Source organism: Neomonachus schauinslandi, chromosome 1, assembly GCF_002201575.2.
Source record: "Neomonachus schauinslandi chromosome 1, ASM220157v2, whole genome shotgun sequence".
Lineage (NCBI taxonomy): Eukaryota > Metazoa > Chordata > Mammalia > Carnivora > Phocidae > Neomonachus > Neomonachus schauinslandi.
Window position 1 is genome coordinate 64,366,241 of NC_058403.1, and position 27,261 is coordinate 64,393,501.

Consider the following 27,261-nt stretch of genomic DNA (forward strand, 5'->3'; position numbering starts at 1 on the left):
TAATAATTACCCAGTACTTCCTCAAGGGTCTCAGTTGGGTTCTGTGTATGTATGTATGTATGTAGTGTGTGTGTGGTTGTGTGTGCGTTTGATCTATCTATCATCTATCTATCTATCTATATATAGTTTTCATTCTTTAGCACTTTAAATTAAAAAAATTTAAAAAGATCATTGCTTCTTATTTCAGAAGCTGTTTGTTTCCTTTAACATTTTGCTCAGGCACATCAGTGAGTTTTGACTGATGCTGCTTTTTATGCTATTTATAATCAGCTTCCTTTCCTGGCATGCCAGCCTCTCTGTGTGGGCTCCTGACACTGCAGGAGAAGGTTCTACTTCTACTTCTAGCCTTGGGAGTTTTGAATTATTTCTTTAAGAGAAAGAAAAAAACACCCAGCTGAGGTTGGATTTAGTAAATGCTGTACCGGGTTCCATTTCTTCACCAAACCCCACGTTTGTCCCCAGGCCGCCTGACAGTTCAGTTTAAATCACAACAATCTTTAATTTAATAATGAAATGGGGGCGCCTGGGTGGCTCAGTTGGTTAAGCGACTGCCTTCGGCTCAGGTCATGATCCTGGAGTCCCGGGATCGAGTCCCGCATCGGGCTCCCTGCTCGGCGGGGGGTCTGCTTCTCCCTCTGACCCTCCTCCCTCTCATGCTCTCTGTCTCTCATTCTCTCTGTCTCAAATAAATAAATAAAATCTTTAAAAAAAAAAAAAAAAAAAAAAAATTTAATAATGAAATGATCTAAGGAAGTGGGGCGAAAAATCAGCAGATCTAGGACCTACTAAAAGTGCGTTGGCCCAGCACTTACTAATCAGCCTGGCAGCGGGCCTGTAAACCTCAGGACGTCTCTCGCAATGGCCTGTGCCCCCGGGGCCAGTTCCGCCAGCTGTGGTGCCCGGTCAGTGAAGACAAGGCAGGCCTCCCATAGGTCACGTGGCTTGGCTCATTTCGTATTTTGGAGAGGCAGCAAGTGGGAGAGGTGGCAGTGGGCTCATTCCGCCTCTCTGGCATAAACAGTCAGGTGGCGGTCTTTATTTTTTAGAAGCAAAGCAAGAAGATCTCATCTTGGGACGACTTAAAAAGGATAGAAAATGTCGATTTGGAAAACGTTGTTGAAATCGTGCCTCAGAAAGAAGGAAAAGGTTTAGGGGCTCCTGGATGGCTCAGTTGGTTAAGCATCCGAGTCCTGATCTCAGCTCAGGTCCTGATCTCGGGGTCATGAGTTCAAGCCCCAGAAAAAAAAAAAAAGAGGAAAAGGTTTAGGACTAATTCCATTAAAGATGGTATTTCCTGGGAGGAAGGAGAACCTGAGAGCAAGGATCTGGGAAAGGTTTCTTAACTTCAGCACTATTGACATTTTGCGTTGGATAATTCCTTGTTGTGGGGCTATCCTGTGCATGTAGGATGTTTAGCAGCAGCCCCTGACCACTACTCACTAGATGCCAGTAACACAATTACAAGTTGTAATAACCAAAAATGTCGCCAGACATTGTCACATGTCATCCGAGGGACAAATTTTCCCTGGTTGAAAACCACTGACCCAGGAGGATAGTCCCCTGACATCAGGAAGGGCCACAGCTAAGCACTTCTAGCTTTCTGAGAGGAAGTTCTAGTCTAGTACTAATCACTACACGCTGCTTCCCTCGACATTAGCAGCGTGCAGAGTTTGTACACCCAGGAAGATTGTCTGGAAGACTAGACTACCTAGCGTCTTGGTCTTAAGAAGAGCCAACCTTCTAGTTTCCCAAGGGAAGGGATTTAAGCATCAGATCAAAAGTTGCCTGGGCAACCTTTTAGACCTATCCAGAGGTTCTGAACCTGGTTACCCATGAGAGCCACCCAGAAGGACTTTGAGACCCAAGACTCAATTAAATCAGAATCTGTTCTGTATTTTATAAAATCTTTATTTTATAAAAGATCTACTAATGGGGCAGTTACAGTTTAAGAATCAGCACATCCAGCCAGAGATTCTGTGATTCTTATATTACTGAAGCAAGCATCATACTCAGAAAAGTCCACCCAATCAACCAATCAATAAATTAATCAATCAACTAAATTGTGGTGTCTTTGGCCAGATGTGGCAGTGACATGCTAGCTACTAAATAGCAAGGATGTTTAAATAGCACAAGCGTAAATATTTACAAACCTAAGAAAAAAAGGAGAGCAAGAAAAGAGAAGGGGCGCCTGGATGGCTCAGTCGGTTAAGTGTCTGTCTCTTGGTTTCCCTCGGGTCATGATCTCAGGGTCATGAGATCCAGCCCCCTGTAGGGCTCCGTGCTCAGCGGGGAGTCTGCTTCCCCTCTCCCTTTCCCTCTGCCCCTCCCCAGCTTGTGCGCACATCCGCGCGCGTGCACACTCTCAAATAAATAAATTTCACATACACACACTCTCAAATAAATAAATTTCTAAAAAAGAAGATAAGAGAAAGAAATAAGAAAGAAAAAAGAGAAGGAAAGAAAGGAAAAAAGAGAAAGAAAGAATGGAAGGAAGGAAGGAAGAGAGAAAAGAACAAAAAGAAAGAAAGAAAGAGAGAGAAGAAATTCCAGTAATAGGAGAAGCACTGCCTGATTTGTTGTAGTGAGACAATACCTTTGTAGAGCTTCCTGAAATTGAAATACCTGTTGGGGTTAGAAATAAAGTCCTAAACCCCAAAGAAGAGGTTTGTCTTCTGTGAGTGGGACAACACCTTTGTAGATCTTCCTGAAATTGAAATACCTGTTGGGGTTAGAAATAAAGTCCTAAACCCCAAAGAAGAGGTTTGTCTTCTGTGAGTGGGAAAAACTAAGCCAGAGAGGCTGAGAGGTTGGTTTGGTTGTTTGTTGCTGGTCAGTTTTTCAGTCTTCTGTGGCATATCAACCCTCAAGTCATGAGGAGAGAGCCAGGGGTGTCGGGTGGACAGGCACCTACATGATGATGTAGAGAGCATGCCTTCAACAGGGCCCACACACTAGATGAGGCAGTGGTCTTGAAGAATCTTCTCTAATGCAAAAATGATACCCTTCAAATGATGGAGCTGGTATGGAGAAAGAAGCAATTTATCAGCTGGGTCTGATAGCAGCAGATTGTACAGGATCTATATTCAGTGTATCCTGAAGGATAATAAAAACCCAAGCTGGTTCTGATAAATCCAGTACTCACAAGAAGAAGCCAGCTTTTGATATTTGGGCAAGAGATTTGTGTCAGGAGCTTTGGTGTGATATGTTGTTGAATGTGAGGAGGTAGATCTGGGGAGATGATAAAGAGGAAGAACCCATGAGGTGGAGGGGAGAAATGTCTCCTGCTAAAGCCAGATGTTCAGCTTAATTGCATGCTGTGGAGCAGTAACCCTCTGATCCAAGGCCAGCCCAAGGGCGTTGTGTATTGGGCTGAGACGGGAAGGAGATCTGGTTCCTGATACTGCCTCTGTTTCCATTTATTCTGTGACCTCAGGCAAGTGAAGTCATTTTCTCTCTCTAGATTGTATTTTTTCTTACATGTAACAATGGAGTGCCGGAGGAAACTACAATTCCAGAGTTCTCTTCAGAGAAGAGCTTTTGAAAGTGGTAAAGGATGCTTGTTAGTTGATTCAGTTCTATAACTTTTTAAACAGTTTTTAAAGTTCATACTACATATTATTGCTAAATAACCCTTCACACAGAATTTAATTATTAAACATTTCAAAAACAATGAAATCAATTGTAGTACTCAATGCAATGTCTTGACGATAGAGGATATTAATAAAATTCTATTGAATGTTTGAATGAATGAATAAATATAAGGCACTAAGAACATTGCTAACATCTCAAAGAATAAGACTAAAGCAAATTTGTGAGAATATTTGTGGTCCAGTGACATTCAGGCAATAGTAAATTAGCAAATGTTTCTAAAAATCCAAAGATTTTTTTCTAAAATGTAAGTCTTTATGAATGTGAAAAACCCTCAGTTCTTCCATATCCTGATTTTCTGTCTAGTTGTTCTATCAACTGTTGAGAGAGAGATGTTGAAGTTTCTAACTATAATTGTGGATTTATCTATTTCTCCTTTCAGTTCTAACATTGCTTCACATATTTTGCAGCTGTTTCCTACAAATGCTATTGGAAAATAAACTTTTACTTACCAGAAATGGGGTGGTTAGAAATAATTTGAAAAGCATCTTCAAGGGAATCCAAAGTTAGAATTAAAATTTTTTAAGGTTACCAAAGGAGAAAAACAGAGATCAGTGGCAACATTTAATGATCAAGATTTAAAATGCATGCTCAGGAATGAAAAAGAAATTAGAGATTTGACCTCAGTATTTCCAGAGTCAGAAGATCAGGAGTTGGACTAGATGATCTGAAGATCCCTTTCAACACGAAGATTCTTTGATTTACTGAAATTCCCTCCAAAACTGCCTTGGACTCAATTAGATTAGATGAGTTAGATACTCTCAACAATAATGGCTGACTAGAGGTAGACGTATCATTAGAAGCTGATACCATCTATCTAAGAATTTGGAAGTAACTTGTAGATACAGAGTGACCACAATATGTTAGCAATTTATTAGCAGTAGCTATGGCTAGGGGAGGCCCAGGGTAATCCCACTACAGTGAGTTTTAGTACAAACTCAGGAAGATGTGTGTATATGTGTGTGGCGTGAATAAAATAAAACAGTGGCTCACTGAATTCTTCAGCAAATCTAGTAATTTAAAAGAAAAGCCAACATGATTTATGTGGAGAGAAATGAGGCTTTGAGTGACCCATTGGAGTTGAGGTAATAGGCAAGAGCACAGGTAAGGAGGATGCAAGTCACTATACTTTATTCAGACTTTCAAAAGTCTTTCATGAAAAGAAAACAGATGAACATATGGGAAGGAGGAAGAAAAAGAGAGAGGGAAACAAACCATAAAAGACTCCTAACCAGTAGAGAAAGAAACTAAGGGTTGATGGAGGGAGGCTGGTGGGTGATGGGCTAGATGGGTGATGGGTATTCAAGAGGGTACGTGTTGTGATGAGCACTGGGTGTTGTATGTAAGTGATGAATCACCGAACTCTACTCCAGAAACCAATATTGCACTGTGTGTTAACTAACTAAAATTTAAATTTAAAAAAGTCTTCCATGAAGCTACAAAAAAGATAACGCTTCATGGGATTTGAACGGCATTTTTTCATAAATAGAAACCTGGATTCCCATTTGACCTTGCATTTGAATATAAAACTAAGAGTATTACATCCATTAGTTAGCACGTAGCATAGGGCATGAAACATAGTAGTCACTCAGTAAATATTTGTTGGATGACATTTAATACTCACGACAACCTTCTGAGATGCCTATGATTATCATCGCTATTTTAGAAGTGAAAGGACTGATGGTTTAGAGAAGTTTTCTCTACTAAGAACAAATACCAAGATTCTCCCAGTCTCTCTTAGTAATCTACACTCTGCGCCCTTATATCTCAGCCTATCTTGATCTGCTTCCCAAACTATTCATGATCTGCATAGCTTCTAAACCCAGGCTTTGCCTCTCTTTAATGATCTTGTACTTGGTCTTCCAATCTTATTTACTAAGTATTTACTACTTATTTACTTATTTACTACTTATTACTTATTTACTACTCCTCCAGTGCTAAGTTGCCCTGGCCCAGTCTGACTCCTGGGACCTGAACCTTGCTAAGGTCTTTCAGTGTCAGCATTCTTATTCAAGCTCCTTATATTAATTCATTCAAATGATTTATTGGACCTCTCTGTGTGCCAGGTTTAATGCCAGGTGCTGGCAGTAAACGTGACAGTCTCTGCCCTCAGGGAAACTATTACAGAAAGACCTTGGAAGCGTGGGCATTTTCTGATAGGAAAACAAGGAAATAGGTAAGTAGAAATGACTTGGAAGAGAAATGTTACCTCAAGAATAAGTCCTGGCATAGAACCTATTTAACATTCTTATATATGGAAAATAAGAGATACACACAATGAAATAATCTGGTTTTCAGGAAGTGCCAACATCTTTCCAAGGAGTGAAATGCAAGTTGATGGAGATTTACTGTAAAAAGAGCCAGCAAGCTATCCAAAAGGGCTGAACAGAAAGCAACGTGCACTCTAATACTTTTGGCAAACACCAGTGAATGCATTTAGGAAAATGCAATCTAGTCTGTTTATAGGATGATGGGATCTGAGCTATCAGGGAGTCAATTCAACAAATACTTGTGGTTCTACTCTTTGGGAGAAGACATGTCCTGAACACCGCAGGTCATATGAAGATGATGGAGACATAGATCCTATTCTCAAATACCCTGAGAATTATAGATAAGGCTCAAGGAAGAAAGTGGTATTTAAGATGAGTCTTAAATTATGGGTGGGATTTGGATGGGTGAATATTTGTGAGGGAAAAAAAGAAAATTCCAGATAGGTGAAAGAGCATAAAGCAATGATGCAGGAAAACTTAGGGTATTGCCCTGAAATGGTAAAATTTCCAGTATAGTATGGTGGGTAGGGCACACGGTAGAGAGTGGAGGGTTTGAAAGACATGATAGTAAATTAGGGATCTTGACTGCCTATCTTGGGAGCCTGCACGGGAAGAACAGAGGGAAGTCAACTGTTGTAGGCTTTGGGATGTTGAGGAGAAACATGTATGTATTTAGCCATAGATGATTTATGATAGTAAAAATGGAAACACTCTAAATATTTGACAATAGAAGACTTACCTTATAATCATATATTGGATTACAAAGCCACATTAAAAATCACCTATACTCAAGGAGTTTAAAAAGACATGAGAAAAGGCACAAAATATGATGTTTAAATAAAAAAACCCCACAATGTAAAACGGTATTACAGCACGACTTTCATTAGAGTAAATATATATATAACTGATTTTTTTAAATTGAAGTATAGTTGACACACATTTTTTAAATTGAAGTATAGTTGACACACAATGTGATATTAGTTTCAGGTTACAACTTGGTGATTCGACAAGTCTATACATGATGCTATGCCCACCACAAGTGTAGCTACCATCTGTCACCATACAACGCTATTATAATAGTATGGACTATATTCCCCATGCTGTACCTTTTATCCCCGTGACTTATTCATTCCATAACTGGGAGCCTGTACCTCCCCCTCCCTTTCCCATTTTGCCCATCTCCACACCCTCCCTCCCCTCTGGCAACCATCAGTTTGTTCTCTGTATTTATGGGTTTGTTTCTACTTTTTGTTTGTTTGTATAACTGATTTCTAAAACAGCATTAATATATGATTATTCACAGCCCTTCCTCTGCCCTTCTCTGCCTCTTTGGAAAATTCTGATTTGCCCATCCTCCTCTCAATCTTGTGAATTCCAGCCTCACCATGCAGATCCCTGTTTCATGTGTGAGTCTTTTAGGAAAGGGGATGGGGACCTACACTGTAAGTTCATTCTCCAGGGGCAGAAAGAGGAGGGGGAGGAGGAGGAGGCAGCAGCATGCTGTGAACCAGAGGCGGGGCTGAGGAGCTTGGGGAAGATGAGTGGTGAAATGAGAGAGGAGGACTCAGGGTGTGAGAGGGCTAGAGTCTGGAAGAACTAGGGAAAGGGGAGTTTACCAAGTGTTCTTGTAGGTTATATATTGGGTATTCTTAATGTTCTCAGGAGAAACAAATGAAGATTGGCTTCTGGCTGCATGGGACCCCAGATCTTATTTACCAAAAAAAAAAAAAAAAAAAACTGGAAAGAAAGAAACTAAAAAATTAGAAGTGGTTAGCTCTGCATTGATGGGATTATTGGGCATTGACACTCTTATGTAAGTTTTGAATAAAAACTCCCCAATAGTGGGGAGTGCATTATTGTTGTTTAAAGAAGATATAGTTTCAACAGGGTAGTCTGGGCAGGCTGAACTGTAAAGGGTTCAGAGATGAGTGGGGGTGATAAAATGGGTTTAGATATCTTTCTCAAGATGTCTGGTGTGAATAGGAGAGTCTTGGTCAAAAGCTTAAAGAAGTGGGAAATCCAGGACATTTTTTAAGAGAGGGGGCTTTTAGGGATGGCAGAGCTGAAGAGTTTGACAAATTAGACAGCAAATACCCAGGGAGGGTGTATTTTTGGAAACATTTTTGGTAATTTGCATGTCCTAGAGGCAAAGGGAATTTTATGGCTTGGTCTTTAATTATCTGTGAGGTGTTTATCACTTGGTCCAAATTATACTGGTTGAGAACTAAGAGGTAATTTCTCAGCTGAGGCTTAACTGGCTCCAGTCTGACTTTCCAAAAGTCAAAAGGTTAGGGATGTAGTAATAAGAAAGATAAACTTTAAAGGACTCTGATCTTTAAAGAGGAATGCTGATTCAGGAATGCTAATTGAAATCTGCAAAATCACAGTTAAACTGGATGCAGATTTGTTTGTTAAATTCTGAGATTCCAGAAGTTAGAGGAATGTACATGATGAACAAAATTCGGTATATTTCTTACGTGAGATATTAATGGATTGAACTTGTTATGTCCACAGGCTGAATCTAAATACACTCAAAAAGAGTTTGCATTAATTCTTAGACATTTGTTTTGGGAATATTGTCCTCAATCTTTCTGGGAAGGTATCAAAGATGACAGTGATAATAGCATATCCCATGATGCTCTCTTGAAGGAAATATTAGGTAATTTTCAAGTCTTCAAATTCCCAGAGATGACTAATGTGGGGAGTTGGTGAAACTGATGAATTATTTATTTTGGTCTGTGACAGGTGAAGACACACCTACAATACAGGCTTCAACAGAGAAGGACTGTCAGACGGATACCTAAATATAATTTTCTGAGACTTTCTCGATGAGATCTAGTGTCCATATTTGGAAGAGGTTATGAGAGGGGAGAAGTGATGAATGCAGAATGAAGCATAAAATTGGAAAGAGATATTAACTTGTCAAGAAGGTGTAAATGAAAAGACAAAAGGATCGATGTAGCACGAACAGCCAGGATGTGTGTAGCAGGGCAAAGGAAGCAGGATGGCAGGGGAGGTAAGTCACAGAACAGGAGGATGATAAACTGCTACCTCGGTGGAGCTTTTGCCCACAGAGACACTGTTGAGTTCTGGGGCACAGCTGTCTCAAAGCATGTGAGCACAAGGTCGTAAATGAAAAAAAGGGAAATAATGGAGAAGAAATTCATTTGGTGGCCATCATATAGAATGTGTTTGAAGGAATTCAAAACAGGAGAAAGGTAACAAGTTCAAGGAGAAGTGCAAAGGGAGGCTAGAATGGGAAACACAGGGAAGGAGAGGAAACAAATATATAATTAGTATCTACTAGAAAGCAAGCAGAAACTGTTGGTCCAGCTCTTTTGATGCCTCTACATTAACTCAGGCTTTTTAATGCAGTTGCCTCAAACTTCCTTCTCAAAATGTATGTTAGCTAGTTATGAAACAATAAAATAACGTGCAAAAATGGCGTACTTGACTCTCGCCTATGATGAGAGACTTCCATTTTCTCCTTTGTTAATTTCTACATCATTTGAGTTTTTATTAAGAATGTATTACTTTTATAACAAGACAAAACCAGAAAAATTCTATCAGAGTGAGGTTAGCTTCCCTGGATAAGCCACCTGTACTACAAAATAATCACTATAAAGGGGTGTATTCATGTTAAATAAAATGTATCAATAAAAGTCATAGAAATAATAATGTGTAATAAAAACATGAGCATGTTACTTATTACACTCAGTAGACTCACATCACACTCCTATTTTCCTTAAAGGTTAGGCTTAAAACCTGACCCCTACCCCAAATAAATTATATAAAAATAAGTGTGGCTCCACTGTTGGCCACACAACCATAAACAAATCTATGAAGATGTATTAAGTTTATAGAGGCTTTGATGATTGGTGTGGGTGATATGAGTAGGCAAGGGCACTGAAATTTCCCACTCTGCCTTATTTACCACTAGTTATTTGATAGCTATCCTAAAGGCCCCATGAGGGGTGCCTGGGTGGGTCAGTTGGTTAAGCATCTGCCTTTGGCTCCGGTCATGATCCCAGGGTCCTGGGATCAAGCCTCTCATTGAGCCCCTCATCAAGCCCCGCATCTGGCTCCTTGCTCAGCAGGGAGCCTGCTTCTCCCTTTCCCTCTGTCTGCTGCTCACCCTGCTTGTGCTCTCTCCCTGTCAAATGAATAAATAAAATCTTAAAAAAAAATAAATAAAGGCCCATGATTTGAATTCCCAAACATTTGCGTATGGCCTTTCCCTGTAATCTTTCTTTTAGTCTAGCTCAATTTAGTGTAGTTAGTTCTCAAATTCAGTGTACATAAGAATTACCATACAGGGTGGCATACACAAAACCATGTATCCTATAATTTGTGGGTGATTCAAGGGATTTTTCAGAAATAATTTTGTTTGCACTCAATTTTTGTCTTACTTGCTGATTCTACAACCACCCTGTTCCTTTGTATAATATGAGATTTGGCTCCACTTGAGAGAACTATCAGAAATTTAATTGAGTATTCCCTTATGCTGCCTGAAGAAAAGAATAGGGAAAATTCTTGTGGCTCAAATCCCCTCTCAACCTTCCAAAACTAGTATATATTAAATGCTTAATTTATTTAGCCTGACCAGGAATTCTGTCAAAGTACAGGCATCCATCCTTTATATTTTCTAGTAGAAGATAGAGTCCCATTATTAAGCCATCAGGTCTATTTATTGATCAAAAACAAACAAGCACAACCATTGTAACTCTAAGAGAGAAATTAGCAAATTTGAGATGTAACCCATTGAGGAGGAATCCAGCAGATTTCCAGAGAATGAGCAGTGACTTGGGCTAGAATGATTTATGGCCCTTTAGGAGCTGGGTGGGGAACTAGATGGTTAAATGAGGATGGTCTGCCAGATGCATTCTTAACCTAAGGGTGGGGGAAAAAATGGTCAGACGGGCCTGGATTAGGAAGCCAGGTGAGACTCAAGGACGAGGTGAAGACAGGGTCCCCAGGTTGGTTGTGCAAATTGTGATCTGCACAAGAGCTCTGACTGGAGGAAGTGGAAAGGGGCAGGAGCTGAAAGCCTGGCTTTGGGTCTTGGTAGGGCATGGTGCCCGCAGGGTTGGGGGCTTGAAGCAGGGACTGACCTTTTCCCCTATGCTGAGAGGCAAAAACAGGCCAGTGGTGAACGGGGAGGATGTTTGCTTCATGCATTAAACTTCACATAAGTTTAAGGGGCAGTCATTTAGACAATATATCCTGGTTTCAAAATGGCTGTGAGATGGCTAACATTTTAAGTTGTTAACTCAAATTTTGTTTTTCACTCTGAAGGCCTCCCTTCTGTCCCTGCTGGAGAGGAGTAAGTAGCATTCAAGCAGCTACTCAGTTCTCTGAGATTTCCGTAATTAGAAGAGACAGAGCAGAGCAGGAAACCAAAAGTGACTATGATTATTCTGGCTTTTGTTCTGCAAAAAATCTAAGCATTTAGGGGAAGGGGAGTTGTAGGTGTAGACATAATGTCTTGGTAAACCAAGAAGAGGCATCAGATTTCCTTGGGCTGTGGGAAGGAGAGAATGAGAGAGAAAGAGATGAATTGGCTGATGGATCTATGCAGACTTTGAATACAAAGAAGACCCCTGAACCTACACCCAGCAACTCCGAGAAGGAGGGAAGAGTTGTATGGCATACCCAGGACAACAGAACCAGAAGTGGACTGGCAGATGATTCCCTGCCCAAGCCTCTGCATGATGGTAGCAGAACAGTGGGCATCTCATATCACCCAGTGAGAGAGAACCAACCAGCAAGGCCCAACCCCTACTCCTACTTTGGCATTGTTTAAAGCCAGCGATTCCCAGGGAAGACTGAAATGAAGTTGTTTTCTGTCAGTTTGGCAGACAGGGACCTCAGAATAAAAAAAATATAAAACAAAAAACCACATTGACCTGAATATAAAATTCAAGATTTTATACTTGATATTAGACTGCTGCCTTTAAGTGAGTATATCAACATGGCTGTATCAGGGTCCTGGGTCTTGCCTCCCATGTGCCGGGCACTGTGAAGCATGTTCACACCTGTTCTTCCACGTAATCTTCACAACAGCACTACATGGCAGATGTTGTGATCACCCCAGGGTACAGGTGAAACACCGTGGCTCAAAGACCCAGTGGGTAAGTGGAGGAGCAGGGATGCAGACCCAGGTCTGTTTTACTTCCTGCATTATATCCCTGTTATCCGTGGCATGTACCTAAGCTAAGAGACAAAGGGAATATACTGGAGTTCTCAAAGGTAAGGAACAAAAACAGAGCTCTGTCCACTATGGTACTGGATCTGTCTCATTACCGAAAGCAGAGTATATGAATACACACACACTCACTCGTGCGCGTGAACAGTCAATTCCAAAACTCCCACCCAAGTATGAGCAAAATAACAGACATACTTCAGCATTTATTTTTAAAAAAATGTCTAATTTCTCAAAGACTCAGGTTTGACTTAAATATTCATAGTCAAGGCTCTGGATACATGGTATGCTCCAATGCACAAGACCAGTTTACCTGGTTAGGGTCGGGGTCAACTTCATCCCAGTTGTGAGTGACATGGCCTTGGTCGATGGATTCGAAGGGCTTGTGAGAAACCGAAGGTAGAATCCTATAAAGCCAGCTGGGGGAAAACAAGGACACATAAGCCTCAGGGCCGTGTTACGAGGGATATGCAGACTGCTCAGGAAGAACCATCAGGAAGATGCTCAAGTCAACAACGATCTGTGGGCTTTAATGTGAGAAACAATGACACAGCATCACTTCTTAATAGCCACTGCTGCCCAGAGCCCTGGCCTTTTCCCACCCTTCCACTCTATCCATCACTCTTCAAATTGGGGCTCTGGCTCTTGGTGGTTCCCATACTGACAAAAAAGGAAGAATTTTCGTTCCCAGTGACAATTATAAAGGAAGGGGAAAAGCACCTTGAGGGATTTCTGTACAGGAAAATCCATAGAAAAACATTAGTGTGTATACGTCATCGGATACTAATTCTTACTCTGGAAGGTGAGGACAATGAATCTTACACAGATTGAGAGAACACGGGTAGTTTCTTTTTTATTTTTGAAATACATTTTTTAAAAAAATTACAAAAGTAATACATGCTACTGGTAGAAATAATTTAAGTAATTCAAAAGTCCCTAAGGGTAAATGGGTCCTCCAATTTGTCTTCCAGTTTCTTCAGGGCCAAGTACCAGAACCATCAGAGCTTAACAATGTTCTTGTGTATTCCCTCAGATATCACCAGTACATATATAAACAAAATTGCCAAATCATTGTACCACTTTATTCTCACAATAATAACGAGTGAGAGTGACTGATGGCTCATGTCTTCACAAATACGGGGTATTATTAAAAATAATTTTGGCCTTATAGGTAAAAAATAGTATCTCATTTTTATTTTGTATTTCCTTTATTATGAGTAAGGTCGAGGATCTGTATGGTTATTGGTCCTTTGTAATTTTGCTATGAATTACTTGTATAAATCCTTTACCATTTTTCTACTGGGTTATTTTTTTTTTGAGATTAATTTGTAAGAGGTTTAGGAAATTAACATTCTGTACTCTGACATTGTAAGATCGGTCCATATATTCTTATAGTAAGTATACTTGTAACTTTGTTTTCTTTTTTTTTTCCCCTCCCATCCTTCCTCCCTTCCTTCCTTCTTTCCTTCCTTCCTTCCTTCGTTTTCAAGTTTTATTATCTGCACATGTCAAGGCCTGAGACAAAGATCTCCCTGCCAGGACCCAGACCTCAGGCTTCAGGAAGAGAAGAAGACTCTGATGCAGAAGTCCTGAAGGACACCAGGAGAACTGTCTGGAAGTTGAGAGGGACTCTGAAACTCGCTAAGTGGGACCCATGTCCTTTCAGAGGCCATCACTCTGGCAGGGTACAGAATGACAAGGAGCACTACCTCTGACAATGGAAGACCAGACCTGCTTGAACAGGCTGTGGCCCCTGAAGCCCTAGGTCAGTCTACTTCAAGGGGTGGAGTCTGCCTGGCCCCACACTGAACCACCTGGGAGATAAAAGGGCTAGATTTGGCCGGTGTCCATTTGATTCCTCTACTTCTAAATGCTATGATCTCAGACCTTGGGCTCCAGGCTATGAATAAACTAAGCCTCTGCAGCTTCCAGTAGTGTCTGGAGTTAAGGGCATGCATGTGTATCTTAGAAGCAACTGTGTGATCCTGGGCAAGTTACAAAAATTCCCTGATCCTGTTTCTCATCCTTATCTCCTAGGATTGTTGCAAGGATTCAGCTTATGTATCTAGAATGTCTCACACACAGTTAAGTGCTCACTTACTAGATATGAGTTGAATTGTCTGTCTATCTCTAATCATCTGGATTTTTATGATGGTCCAAATTTTCCACATTCTCTGTCTTGCTTTTCCCCTCTCAGTACCTAAGGGATCAGCTAACTAATCTGATAAAAATTAACACTTAGCAGGTATAATCTCTGTTAGTTTTGTGAGAGCCCTCCACTCTGTGGTTTAAAGGAGGAGTGACTCACTCTAAGAATCCCAGGCTTGCTCACCTATGGATGGAGCTGGTTCTTTCTTTCCCCTTGGGATTTTGAACATATTCACAAAATTATTGTGGATACCTTTGGAGAGTTCTAAACAGATGGGTGAGCTATGCCTAGTGTCCCTTATTTTTTAGCTGTTTATAAAACTCCCCAGGCAGCACTTCATTGCCCTGGTCAGAGATTTAATTCTGATTCAAGGATTCGTGCCAACTTCTTAATGAAATGCCAACAGCTCCTTTTCAGCCTCCTGGAACAGAGCTAAGCTCCTGCTGGCTGAAGATATCACTGAATAATGGGGGTAGGCAGCAGAATCTGGAGTCCAGGTGTCCCATTAACGAATGGGCCATAAAGTCAAGAACATAGTCATGGAGGTTAGGTTGCCATAAATTAGAATGGACAGGAATTGTCAGTGTGCTTACCTTACCTTGACTGTTTGGGATAGCAAAGAGAGGTGATTAAATAGCAATAGAATTAACCCCCGATTTTGGCAAGTATGAGAAACTCTCTCTTCCCTCCATGCACAAAGCTATCAAGAGAGAAGCACTATTGATATGGACATGGTAGCATAGCACTTGCCATAGCTCACACTCAGCTCTCTGGCAGCCTCCTAGGCATACCCTGTACTGGAAGGAGAAACTCTGCTGTGGTGACAGTAATGATGGTTGGACAAATTAATGTTCATCGAGCACTCACCGAGTGCCAGGCAATGTGCTAAGTACTTTATAGGCATTCTTTCCTTTAATCCTCACCACAACTATGAAATAGGTACTATCATTATCTCTTTTACAAATGAGGAACCAGAGGCTCTGAGAGGGTAGAGACTTGCCCAAGTTCACACAGCTGAAAAGAGAAGGAGGCAGGATTCAACTCAGGACCTTACTCCAGAGTGGGCATAATTAACCACCAAAGAGAACAACCTGTCATTTGTGTGGTCCATTGCGCTGTTATACTCGCTATTTCATTTGCTTCTCAGGAGGAGTCTGTGGAGGTAAACCCAGTCCCTCCCACTAAGCAGTACCAAACCAACTGCCCTCCTGCCAGATTTCCAATATTAGAAGCAGCCCCTTTCACAGAGGCCCTAGCCTGATATTCCTATAATTTGACACTACTCGATTAAGCCACAGCACGTACTGCCTCCCCAAACCACACATCTATTGCATTCAAGCTGCCCCATGGGAGTCAATCAAGGGAGTGAGTTCACTGACCTGGCTTGTGGGATTAGAGCAAACATGGAACATGACACATTGTGCTAATGCATGTGCTTGGTTTCCAGCAAAGGCAAATTCCAAAGAGTAAAACCTTATTAATTCAAACCACAAGGGGCCATAATACATGACCTTTCAACTGCCCCAGCTTAGTTATCCAATATCCAAGAACATAATACTTCATAATACTTCTATCTTCTAAATAAGAGATATTGAATCATCTGTAATTCTGAGTTAATCATTATTTAAAAATAACCAAGTAAACCAAAATTGAAAACTCAACTGGACAACCCTTAAGGGAAGGGCAGTTTATTGGGGACATTTCCTTCTGAATACAAGTGAGAATTTGTAAATGGAGCTGGACATGTGTGTTTTCTGGACGTTGTGCAGCCGCTCTCTCGCTTTCTTCTACCAGTCACTTGATCCTAACTGGAGACGAGGCCCATCCTCTGATATCACCCAGAGCACAGCCTGTGAAAAGCAGAATCTTGGGCAGCTGTGGAAGGCTATGGCCCAGTGTAGGAGCCAGCACTAAGTACTAGTCATAAATCCTACAGTCTACAGGTCAGAATTAACCTAATCCAGTACCTTCTCTTATTTGTGCTTCGTGGACAAGTGAACGCCGATCCTGAGAGCTGCTCAGCATACAGATTGTAAGGGCAGACTTGAGGATTGTTCTAAAACAAAGGAGGCAATAAACAACATCACTTCAATCCGAAAACCATCCCAACCTTCCCAACAAGCAATTCAGTGCGGGAATTCTGTCCTGGATGGGGATGCTCAGGGGCAGTGCACATGACCATCTCCTACCCATACATACTTTTTGTAGCAACTGTTTAGGTGACTTTCCCCTGATTAGAAAAGCAATACATGCATAATGTAGAACATTTATAAAATATAACCCATTATCTCACCAGAAATAAACCAATGTTGACATACTGGTATATTTCCTTCCATTCTTATCCTCCAAAATGGGGATCCAGTGATGGATGATGTGTGTAGTCCTATAATGATCACGATTTTTTTTTTTAGAGGAAACACTATATCTTGAGCATTTTTTCATGCCATAAAAGATTCTTCAAAATTTTTGAAAAAAAATTTTGCTTGCCATATTTTTGCTGTTGTAACCAACACTAGTATAAATATCTTTGTGGATACATTTTTAGGACTGGTTATTTTCTTATCCCTGTCATATCTTAGGCTGTTCAAGGGGACTACAAGGAAGTCCTCTTAACCTTGAGCCTAGAGGATCCTCCTGAAAGTCCTATAGTTAGTCTTACTATTTCAGATTGGGTGCTTTCCCATAGGTAAATACCATCCCACTTTAACCTTTGTATTGTCATTTTTCTGTATCCTAATTGTCTTAAAGATTTGTGAAACTCCTAGACAATTGCCAGGAACAATGTTGGGTAGAGGCACTTTGGCCTGAGGGCTGGTTATTCATTCCTACAATTCAGAGCTCTCTGAGCTTATATTCTATTCATTCATACCTGTCCTTCTGGCAGGGCACCTGGGCAGCGAGGGTCTTCTGAGGCACATTCGTTCCCAAATCCAGGAATGTACTGCATATGACAAAGACACAAAGACTATCATTAACAAGGTTAAAAGAACATTTCACAACATTGATAGTCTAATGAAAGTAAGAATTTCTATATGGACATGTGTTTGTGCATGATGTTCCATATATACTATGTTTGCTTTGTCTCAGCATGTGGGCCATTCAGGAAAGGAAATATGCTCTGTGTGAATTTTAAAGACTACCAATTAATTGGGAGAAGACTGATGGGTATTGCATAGACTCTCCACCCTTAGCCGTGCTTAGTTGGTTTATGGGCTTGTTCTTAATGATCCCACTCCAAGAACAGGTTCTTTAATTCTTTTTTCCACCAGAGAGTTCTGGAAAAGGGAGATAACTCAGGCATCCCCTCAACTCCAGATCGTGGGATCTTGCTGGGCCTGGAAGGCATCCTCCCTGAGTGTGGAGCTCCATTCCCCTTCATACTCTGAAATAAGCAGCCATAAAGAGGCATGTGGATCCAATCTACAGCAAACCTTTATTATCTGGTTCACCTATGGAACACTTGTGTATATGTTTCTATTTTTGTGGATACATGAAAATGAAGTTTGAAGATATGAGAGGCTTTCAGCAGAAGTGCCAGACCAGAGTCTGTCCACAATGGTACAATGGCATCTACTTGATGGCCAGCTTTTTTACTCTATACCTGGAGGGAAAAAAAGTTAGGGACTTTCTCAACAAAGCAAAGTATGGGAGCCCCTGAATTTACTCTTATGAGACTTAACACACCTGTGAGTTCTTGTTCACCATCTGGCGTCTCTGCTAGTTGATAAGCCCCATGGAACCTGTGACTAGAGCAGTCTTGTTTACCTGAATATGCTCTGTGCTTGGTTTACCAGAAGGTACGCAAGAGATACCTATTGTTCGACTTAGCCTTTCACTTAGAGCCTATTCTGAGTGTATGTATGCTGCTAAAAGTGGGGTTAGAACCCACTTTTCTCTAACTTAAATATAAAAAAAATGGCCATTTTCTTCCCAGAGTTGTTCCTAATAAACCTACTTAATTTTAGCCTAGGATAATGAAAGTACAGCCTTGCTCAGTGAGTGAAATGCCACCATCTGAGCACATGTCTTTAAGAGATATAAGAAGGGTGTAAGTGGGTGGAGGGTAAGCCCTCCAGAGTTCTCAGCAGCATGGAGAAGGGTGAGCTAAATGCAATATGCCCGGATGTGTAAGCAATGATCAAGCTGGTAACTGCTATACTTGGAAGGAATATCAAATGTGAAAAGTTATGACCTAGAAAGCCATGGAAGTGAAATTATTCCTTTTGCCTCCAGACACAATTTTTTTTTTTTTTAATATTTGAAAATCTGTCAGCCCAAAAAACAGTAAGTTATATTATACACGGATAGGTTAACAGCAGTAACATGCGGTTTGGGCTGATTTCTTTGGGAAATGGCCGAGCGTGCCGCATTCGGGCTCTCCACTGAATTCAGTTTTCTTCTCTCAGAATGGACCTCACGCTCACGGTCAGCGGGATTGAATTTGAGCTGCTGAGAAATGGTAATGACCCCAAATTATCTTCAATTCTGTGGAACGGAGTTTTAGACCAGTCTGTGACTGAAGCCACTGAGCATTACAGCGCCTTTGCTCTGTTCAACTGCCTCATTGTTTCTCGCCGCAAGAGAGGCAGGGAGGTTTGAGTGCTGAGGAATCCCGCCGAATCCTCTCCACGCACGGGTGGGTTTACTTATTAACCTTCCCCATTCTTCCTAACTGCTAGTTTCAGAACAGAGTCCAGGGTTATATATATTTTTGGAACAAGGGAAAAGACACTTAGTATATGTAGTTCTGAAGCATTTGCTTCTGACTGCTTTAAAACATAGAAAAGAAAGGAGAAAGAACAGCTGGTAGTTTGGAAGGGAGCCACCCAGCTCCGAGAGAGGTGTGAGTTCTGAGCTGGTTTCTGCATCTTAGCTGTGGTGCATTGGCTGAAGAGGAGGCGGAAAATGCTGACTCACTCTCCAGTCAGTCGGTTTTCCTAATCCTCGGAGAGAATTACAGATGAGTTTATTAGAGCTTTCAAATGCCATGTCCCTTACTGCCGACGGCATCAGCCTTGAGGAAGCAGTATTCTGCACCTGCTTTCCCAAAGCGCTGAGATCAAGGGCAGAATCTGGACTCTGCTTGTATCAGCTGTGAAAACCCAAGTGTTCAACTCCAGCTGGTTCAGTGACTATGTACAAATACACCTTACACAAGAAGAAAAGAAAATCTAACATTAAGCAAGTGAGTTTGTATGTTTCCTTCAGTCCAGGTTTCTGAATAACTGGATCCAACATAAAAATATGATTTCACTTTTTTTTTTAAAGATTTTATTTATTTATTTGACAGAGAGATAGAGAGAGCACAAGTAGGCAGAGCGGCAGAGGGAGAGGGAGAAGCAGGCTCTCTGCTGAGCAGGGAGCCTGATGTGGGGCTCGATCCCAGGACCCTGGGATCGTGACCTGAGCTGAAGGCAGATGCTTAACCGACTGAGCCACCCAGGCGCCCCTGATTTCACTTTTTTCCCAAGAGAATGATCTGAATCTTTTCTAAATGAAAGGACAAATCACAGGGCTCCATGTAACTTCAGTGCCATCTGTGGTCTGACAGCCGCCTAGTATACCGCTTTCTAAATCCTCATCTGGTCCCCGGGATGTGCTCTGTGTGTCCTAGTAGGCTTATGAGGTGCTCTCTCCCGACTCTGATTCTGGGTAACACCCTGATGGGATGAGCAGAGGGTGCACCTCACTGCCTTTCACTGGGCGTAAAGGAAAGAGAGAGAAGTCAGGGTGGAGATGCAGTTAGAGCTACCTTGTTCCTGTGGAAAGAGTCCAGTATTTCTAATGAACGGTGTTGGGAACAGAGAACAGAGGTTTGTTGGGAACTTGCAGGTTATTGTGGTAGGCTGAATCAGGACCCTCAAAGATATCTATGTCGGAATCCCTGGGTCATGTGAGGGTTACTTTATATACTCAAAGAGACTTTGCAGATGTGGGTGAAGGAAGAATCTTGAGATGAGTTACCCTGGATTATTTGGGTGCACCCTAGACGTAATCACAAGTGTCCTTAGTAGAGGGAGGGAGAGGGAGATGGAGATCTGACTACAGGAGAGGAAAAGGCAGTGCCATGAGGGGAGTGGAGGCTGGAGCGGTGAATTTCCAAGATGGAGAAGGGGCCTCCGTCAGGGACTGAGAACTGTAAGAGAGTATGTGTTGTTTTAAGCCACTAAATTTGTGGTCATTTGTTACAGCAGAAACAGGAAACGAATAAAATGACAGTATTAGTGGGTCCTATCTCTGGCTAATAGAATCACCCCCAGAAATTTGTTAAACACAGACCCAGACCTAGTGAATCAAAATATTTGGTGGGTTGGGGGTGGGCAAAGTCTGGATATTAAACAGCTCTTCATTTTAGAAATGAGGAAATCAAGATTTGTAGAAGTGTAGCAACATAAGAACATGGGGTGATCTATTAGAAATTTAATTTTATTATTTTATCTTTTGAATTTTCTTCCCCCAGTTGTGCTGCTTTTATGTAAAATGATTTCATTTGAGGCTTTGTGTTGATATAGCCATTAAAATGAAGAAATAAAAGCTGAGAAGTATATTTTTTGACTTATATAATGTTTATTGATTAGAATGATGCAATCTGGCTCTCCGTATTTGGATTCCTGATCTCTAGAGCTAACCTTTGCTTGTGGAGATTAGACAGCAGGCAGGGAAGAAAGCCTTTGAAATTGAGAACAAAGACCAGCATGCAATTTACATTGGTCTGCCAGTGCTGTGCATTATAAGTTGCTAAAAATTTCAGCAGGATAGGATTTTAGATATAATTTATTTATAAATGGTAAGGATGTTTCCAACCCCTGCTGAACTTCCCCATAGGATTTTCATCAGGGAACAATTTTTATGCACTCTCCTTCTTCTAAGACTTCAGACACCACCATTGATATGATGACCTGCCATATCTATTCTCCCCGCCCTACCCACTCCCCTGAGATCCAGATCCATACATCCCACCGTGTCCTGGGTATCTCAACTTGGCTGTCCCTATAGCAGCTCAGATTTAGCTGCAACTCTCTTGGCTCCCAGAACATTCTGGGCTGTCTGCATGTGCCGTACCTTTGCACTCACTGTTTCCTCTGGCCCCCACCTCTTTTCACTTGGCCAATTTCTACTTCTCCCTTAAGACTCAGCTCAGGAACAGCCTCCTTCAAGAAGCTTCTCTTGACCTTACCTAGTCTAGACTGAGTTCCTTTCCGATATTAATCTGTGGCATCACTACTAATGTATCATATTTGCTGAATGAAAGAATGAGAGTTCTTTTGCAGCCTTTCCAACTCTTGCTCAGGCATGAAGATAAGCTCATTTACCTCAGTGTGGAGTGTTTTCAGGATCCCTATCAACTAGGGAAATGTTTGGTTCTTCAAACTCAGCATCAGTTGAAGGGCATTAGGGAAGCGCTTAAACTCTGTCTCCTAAAAGAAGTCTGCAGTATGGCCCACCTGGCTTGAGTCAAAGTTCTGGGCAGTTCTATTCAGTTCCACATGCATGTGTTGAGCCCTGGTGCTGGGTATGGTTTTAGACACTGGGAAAAAAAATCCCTTTACCTGGACTTAAGGCATTTAGTTCATTAGATGCCTCTAAGGCTCCTTTTGGAGCCTGGGATCTGGATTCAGACAAACCAGGTTCTGATCCGGTCTCCATCACCTATAAGCAGAGACCTTGGGCAAGCCACTTAATCTCTCCTAACTTTCCTTCCCTTTTTGGTTAAGTAGAAACAAGAGTGCCTATATCCCAGATTTATTTTGAGGATTACAATATGAGTTAATTCATTAATAGCACATAACCCACACATACTTTTCAAATGCACATTAAATAATAAAAAGGAATTATTTCCTAGAGGAAGTGCTAGGGCTTCTACTGGCCAAGGGCCGATTGTGGGTCCTCAAAATAACTGAATAGATGAAGCAAATCTGATTGGTTGGCTGGAGGCAGTCCAGGAAGCTGCAGCAATGGGAAGATGTCAGGGCATTGGGCTGGGAAGCAGACAGTGAGAAATGTGTCTGACCATGGTGGAGGGGAGCCCTTATGATGTCTACAGGTTCCCAAGACAATATTTCAAATGAACAAAGGCAAGAGATAGACAATGAAGGCTTCACTTCATCTCTTTTCTTTATCGCCTCTCCCTCAACCCCCAGCCCAAGCCTCAGCCATGCCTGTGGACACCATGGCAAAGTCTCTGAACACAGGGGTTTGGAACGGGACCTCGCTAAGTCCTTTCTGACTCTGACACTCTGGAATTCTCGGAAGCTTCCATAGGTTCTGGCTGAAGAAGCCACAGCAAACTTGGCAGAGTCTCTTACCTTCAACTCGGCCATTTTCCCTCTGCTGCAGGCGTGATGACTTCAGGAAATGCAGGCTCAGAGAGGGTATGAAGCCAAAATGCCTCTGCTGCTCCTTCAACCCACTCCCTGGATGTTATTCCCACCACTTCACTGTGCTCACTGGTTAGCAGGCAGCTCAAACTAGCGACAAGAATTGGCCAACTGATAACTAGGGAGAAAGTCCAGCATGCTTATTTTCAAACTGCTTACACAATTGCCTTTGGTTTTTGTTAAACCCGGCTGGTTTTGGAAGAGTTTGCAGAGGCCTATCTTCTCTTCATCTGAGGTAAAGATTAGCCAGTTACGTGTTCCAGTGAAAAGAAGGAGACTTCTTACTAAAGACAGAGAATGTAAAGCTCTCCAGGAAAGGAACTGTTGTGTGTGGCAGAGGCTTCCCCACTCAGTCCAGAGTCAGGCCTGGAAGGAAGAGGGCAGGGTGTTCACTCTCTGCAGAGCGTGACAGAATGAACTGTGCTTGGACACAGGTGTTTACACACAACTGCTTGAAACAGGGACAGGGGCTAGAGGGCATCCGGAGGTGCCTCCAAGGGATGAGCTGGGGGAACTCTCTGGAGCCTGAAGCACTTCACTTAAAGCAAACTGAGGTGTTTACTACTGTTCCTCTTCATTTCTTAAATACATGTAGTGTTTTTATAAATTCTTTAAGAATCCTGTTTTCTAAAACCTTTACCCTTCTAAAAACAGACTGAGAGATTACTTTCCAGCCACCTTTTCTCTGACTCCCTTGCCCTTCATCGTGGCTCTTCTCCTTAGCCATGGTCAGACATCCACTTCTTGGCTAATTGTATTCAGGAAGAAAGAAACCATATATCGAGTGCCTGTTTGTGCCAGATTTTTCCACAGACATTATCTCATTTAATTTCACAAAAACAATCTTGTAAACTAGGCTTTATTATCACAAACTTAAATGCAGCAGACCAGGCAGGAAACATAGGCTAGGTGGCATTTCAAGATAAGACTTCTATATGAAGCTCCAATTTTTAAACATTGGCAACTAGAACAAAGGAATGGAGGAATAGATAAAACCATTGTGGTAGATTGCAACAATGTCCACAATTTTCTCCCATCCTTGTATGCTTGCTCTTTTGTAATGTTGTCGTTGCTGGTCTTCCCAGTAGAAGATGTAATCTTTTTCTTGCTTCCTTGAATCTTACATTGGTTAAGAGCAAACAGAACACAAGCAGGGGCTTGAAAAGTGCTTGTGCCTTGGGATTTGTCCATTTCTTACTACTTGAGATTACCATGCCTAAAAGCTGGGTTAGTCTCCTTGAGAATGAGAAACCACACAAAGAGAGAGGTTAGGGCATTAGTCCAGCACTAACTGCCAGACGTGTGAATGAGGCAATGCGTCTGCTGGATCATGACAGACATATGAATGATCCCAGGTGAGAGCAGCAAGAGAACCACCAGCAAAGCCCAGTCCAAATTGCTGACTCATAGAATTGTAAGCAAACAGAATGGGGTGTTTTATGCTATTAAGTTTTGGGGTGGTTTGTTAGGCAGTGGGAGATAACGGATACAATAATGTCAAGAACATGCATGCAGGTTTGAGAAGGTTATGGGCTGCCAGTTTAGATCCTCTGCTCCATATAAATGGGTCTAAGTTACCTCCAGAGGTCCCCAGACTCCAGCATACTGCGGTAGCAGCAGAATGATTTGCCTGTGTATGAGGCGTTAGCAAGGAGGGGGCCAGATTAAGGCAACAAATGACAGGTCGGTAGCAAACAGGGTGGCTTGATGCCTGAGTTCCAGGCAGTTATAGGACATCTCAGCAGATGTCAGCATAGACAGATGACTTCGTGGTACTATGCAAGTTTCCCCGGAATTTATATACACACCTGGGAGGAAATGGTATGTGTTGGGGGAGGCCCCAGTTTTCCTGAGGCTGTTTTTGTTATTCCTGCAGTATGCAGACTCAAAATAAAAAATGAATTCAAGAAAAAATATTTCTTACATCTGAGTTTATGAGTTCTTTGGGTCTTAAATCTATCGATCCTGCAAGTTCGTCTTTGGTGGTTAAGGGAAAAAAAAAATGAATGGGAGTCAATAAAAGATAAGGGAAAAGCTTTACTGCTTTATTTTTCCATAAACTTCCTATGTTCTTTCCACTGAATCAGTTGTGAAGGCAGATTTAAGGAGTGTTTAAGCTCTTTCCTAAGGTGTGGGAGATTTCTGAAAGAGTAAGAAAGTGGTCACAGATCCCTGACTGCATGAAAATGACTTTGAGGGGCTTGAAAATTGAATAACCTAGCACCAAACTTTATGGATTTCTCCTAACTGGCTTAACTGTATTTCCTTTTTCTGTTTTTATAATTGTGATGCAATAAAACAAGTATTTGCTTTGTATAACTACTATGTGCCACACACTGTGCTATATACATACAGGGGATATGAGAATAAATAAAACTCAGGAACTATCTGATTCTATGTCTGATGGTTTTCCATTTTAGTTACTGTAACCACACATTCATTGCTTTATTTCACAATTTTTGAGGACCTGCTATGTGCCAGATATACAAAAATGACTAACTCAGTCCTGTTCTCTACTAGAGCAGCATACTGGAGAAGACTGAAATGAACAGGCCATCACAACAGAGAACCATACCTGCTGTGACAGGGAAGGGCCCGGGTGCTATTGGAGGGATTGAGGGGCACCTAGTCCTGAATAGGAGGGCAGGGAAGGCTTCCCAAAGGAGATGATACCTGAGCCAAGTCTCACGGAATGAGTTGGATAGGGCATGAGCAGAGGAAAGAGTGTGTGCAAACACAGAGAAGAGGAAGGGCAGTGCATTTAAGAGCTGTGTTTAGGGCAGAACGGAGGCATCTAGTGAGGGAAGACTGGGAAGGGGAGAGTTTTGGCAGACATCTGGAGCAGGGGAAGAGGGGTGCCTTCTGGGCAGGGTGTGGTTTTTAGCATTCAAAAGGACACCCAGCGGAGAGAGCAGGTTGTGTAGGGACAAGGCAAACATATCCTGAGCCAGAACTGAGTCACAGTATCAAAGTCGTGAGCAACAAGAACAAAGATGCTAAAAACCAGGCAGAGGAGGACAGATTCAGTGAACCGATATAGGGAACATATGAGGTGGAGAATTTGAAAAGGACCAGGAATTGGAGACAACAGGTATCTGCCTCTCCCAGATTCTAGTAAAATTAGATTTACACTCTACAGAAGCTCCAGGAGAAAAGTCAGAGACGTTCCTGACTCACAAGCAACAGGGAGTGGAGAGTAGGTCCAAAACCGAGTGTAAGAAGTGATGATGAAAGCTCCAGACTCCTTCTTTCACTGCACTTCCAGAGAATGCTATCAGGAAGTGTTTTACCCTCCAGCCGGGAGCCTGGAAGATTCTTCTCTAGGACAGTAACCTATATTTTGATAAATAATAAATATAAAAGGTAAATTTTTTCTGGAAATACTTCTTTTAATAAGGTGATGTTTCTCCCCTTAGTTCATATACCCATGAATTAATAATTCTTATTTGTAATTCTTATTTCTGGAATAAGACAGGATTCAGCATCATTTAATCTTATTTTTTTGGTTTCACAAATGTGTTAAGAAAATTTGTCATACGTAAGTAGATATGAATGGAAGGAATTTTGTTACAGTATCACTTCTCCTTCTAAATTAAATATCAAAAATCAGATAATGATCTATTATTAAACATCATTTTTAATGACCTGTCAACAACTCAGTTAGGTTCTTCTTTAATTTTGTTGCAAGGAAATAATTGGAAACCTGATTGGAAGAGGCTTGGTTACCCAGCTACTGGAATCACTGACTTTAATTAAATGTTACCCTTTCACTTAGATGTATCTTTTCTAACTCACTCAGAAAGGGTTGGGAAAATAAATATTAGTTTTATACTCCTTCGCCTGTATAATTATTTGTCACAGAAATGTTATTTTGATATTTTGATAAGCCAAGCAAGAAGCCTTGCCATGAAAGAATGTGCCGCAGCCTTGGATATTTATCAAAACTCTCTTTGGTTTTTTTTCAGAAAACTTTCCTTGGGAGCTCTGATTTTTTTTTTTTTTTTTTTAAATAATTGTGTGAGTGGAACAAAACCCTTAAATAAAACTAATATTTAGAATTGTCCTTTTGTTGGCATCCTAAGACATCTACATCCTGGGGCAATATACCATATTCCTACCATATTCCTACGTAAGTAAGAGGTTTCTTTTCTGTTGTGGGAAAAGAACGATTGTGAAAGCACGCACAGGTGGGAAGTAACTGGTATCGAGCTGTATTCACAAGTTGATCAATTTTAACATACATATGCAGATTGATGACCTGGAAAATGATTCCCCTAAAACTATCTGTGCCCATGTACCTCTTGGAGGGGATATTTGTACCCATCCCGGTTGGATGACCACTGATCCACACCAAGAAAGTGGAAAACATTACATCCTGGGAGCTGGGGATTGTTACAGGGCAATGCGAAGGAGTGTGACAGGCCTGCAGAGCAATCACTCCAGGATGGACTTGGAGGAGTTATAGTTAGAGGGTCTCCAAGAAACAGATGGAACTGATAGATATCCTTGATGGGACTGAGCAAGGTTTTACATCTTTGTTGGGAGTTCAGGGGTTTTGTCTTTGCCCGGTACTTACTGATGGCCTTGGTAAGGCTTAGTGATTAGCCAGCTGAG

General features: G+C 41.5%; 1 protein-coding gene across 1 annotated transcript in view; it reads right to left on the reverse strand.

Annotated features, from left to right (window-relative positions):
* The window catches only part of HGD (homogentisate 1,2-dioxygenase), a 41,882-nt gene extending 19,026 nt beyond the window's left edge, over nt 1–22,856 (reverse strand). The window contains exons 1-4 of the mRNA XM_021692486.1: nt 22,576–22,856; nt 17,139–17,210; nt 16,237–16,325; nt 12,434–12,539 (exon numbers count right to left, since the gene is read on the reverse strand). Coding sequence (XP_021548161.1) covers nt 12,434–12,539; nt 16,237–16,325; nt 17,139–17,210; nt 22,576–22,590 — 282 coding nt within the window. The 5' untranslated portion in view covers nt 22,591–22,856. The remainder of the gene's footprint in view (nt 1–12,433; nt 12,540–16,236; nt 16,326–17,138; nt 17,211–22,575) is intronic.
* Nucleotides 22,857–27,261: the final 4,405 nt, after the last annotated feature.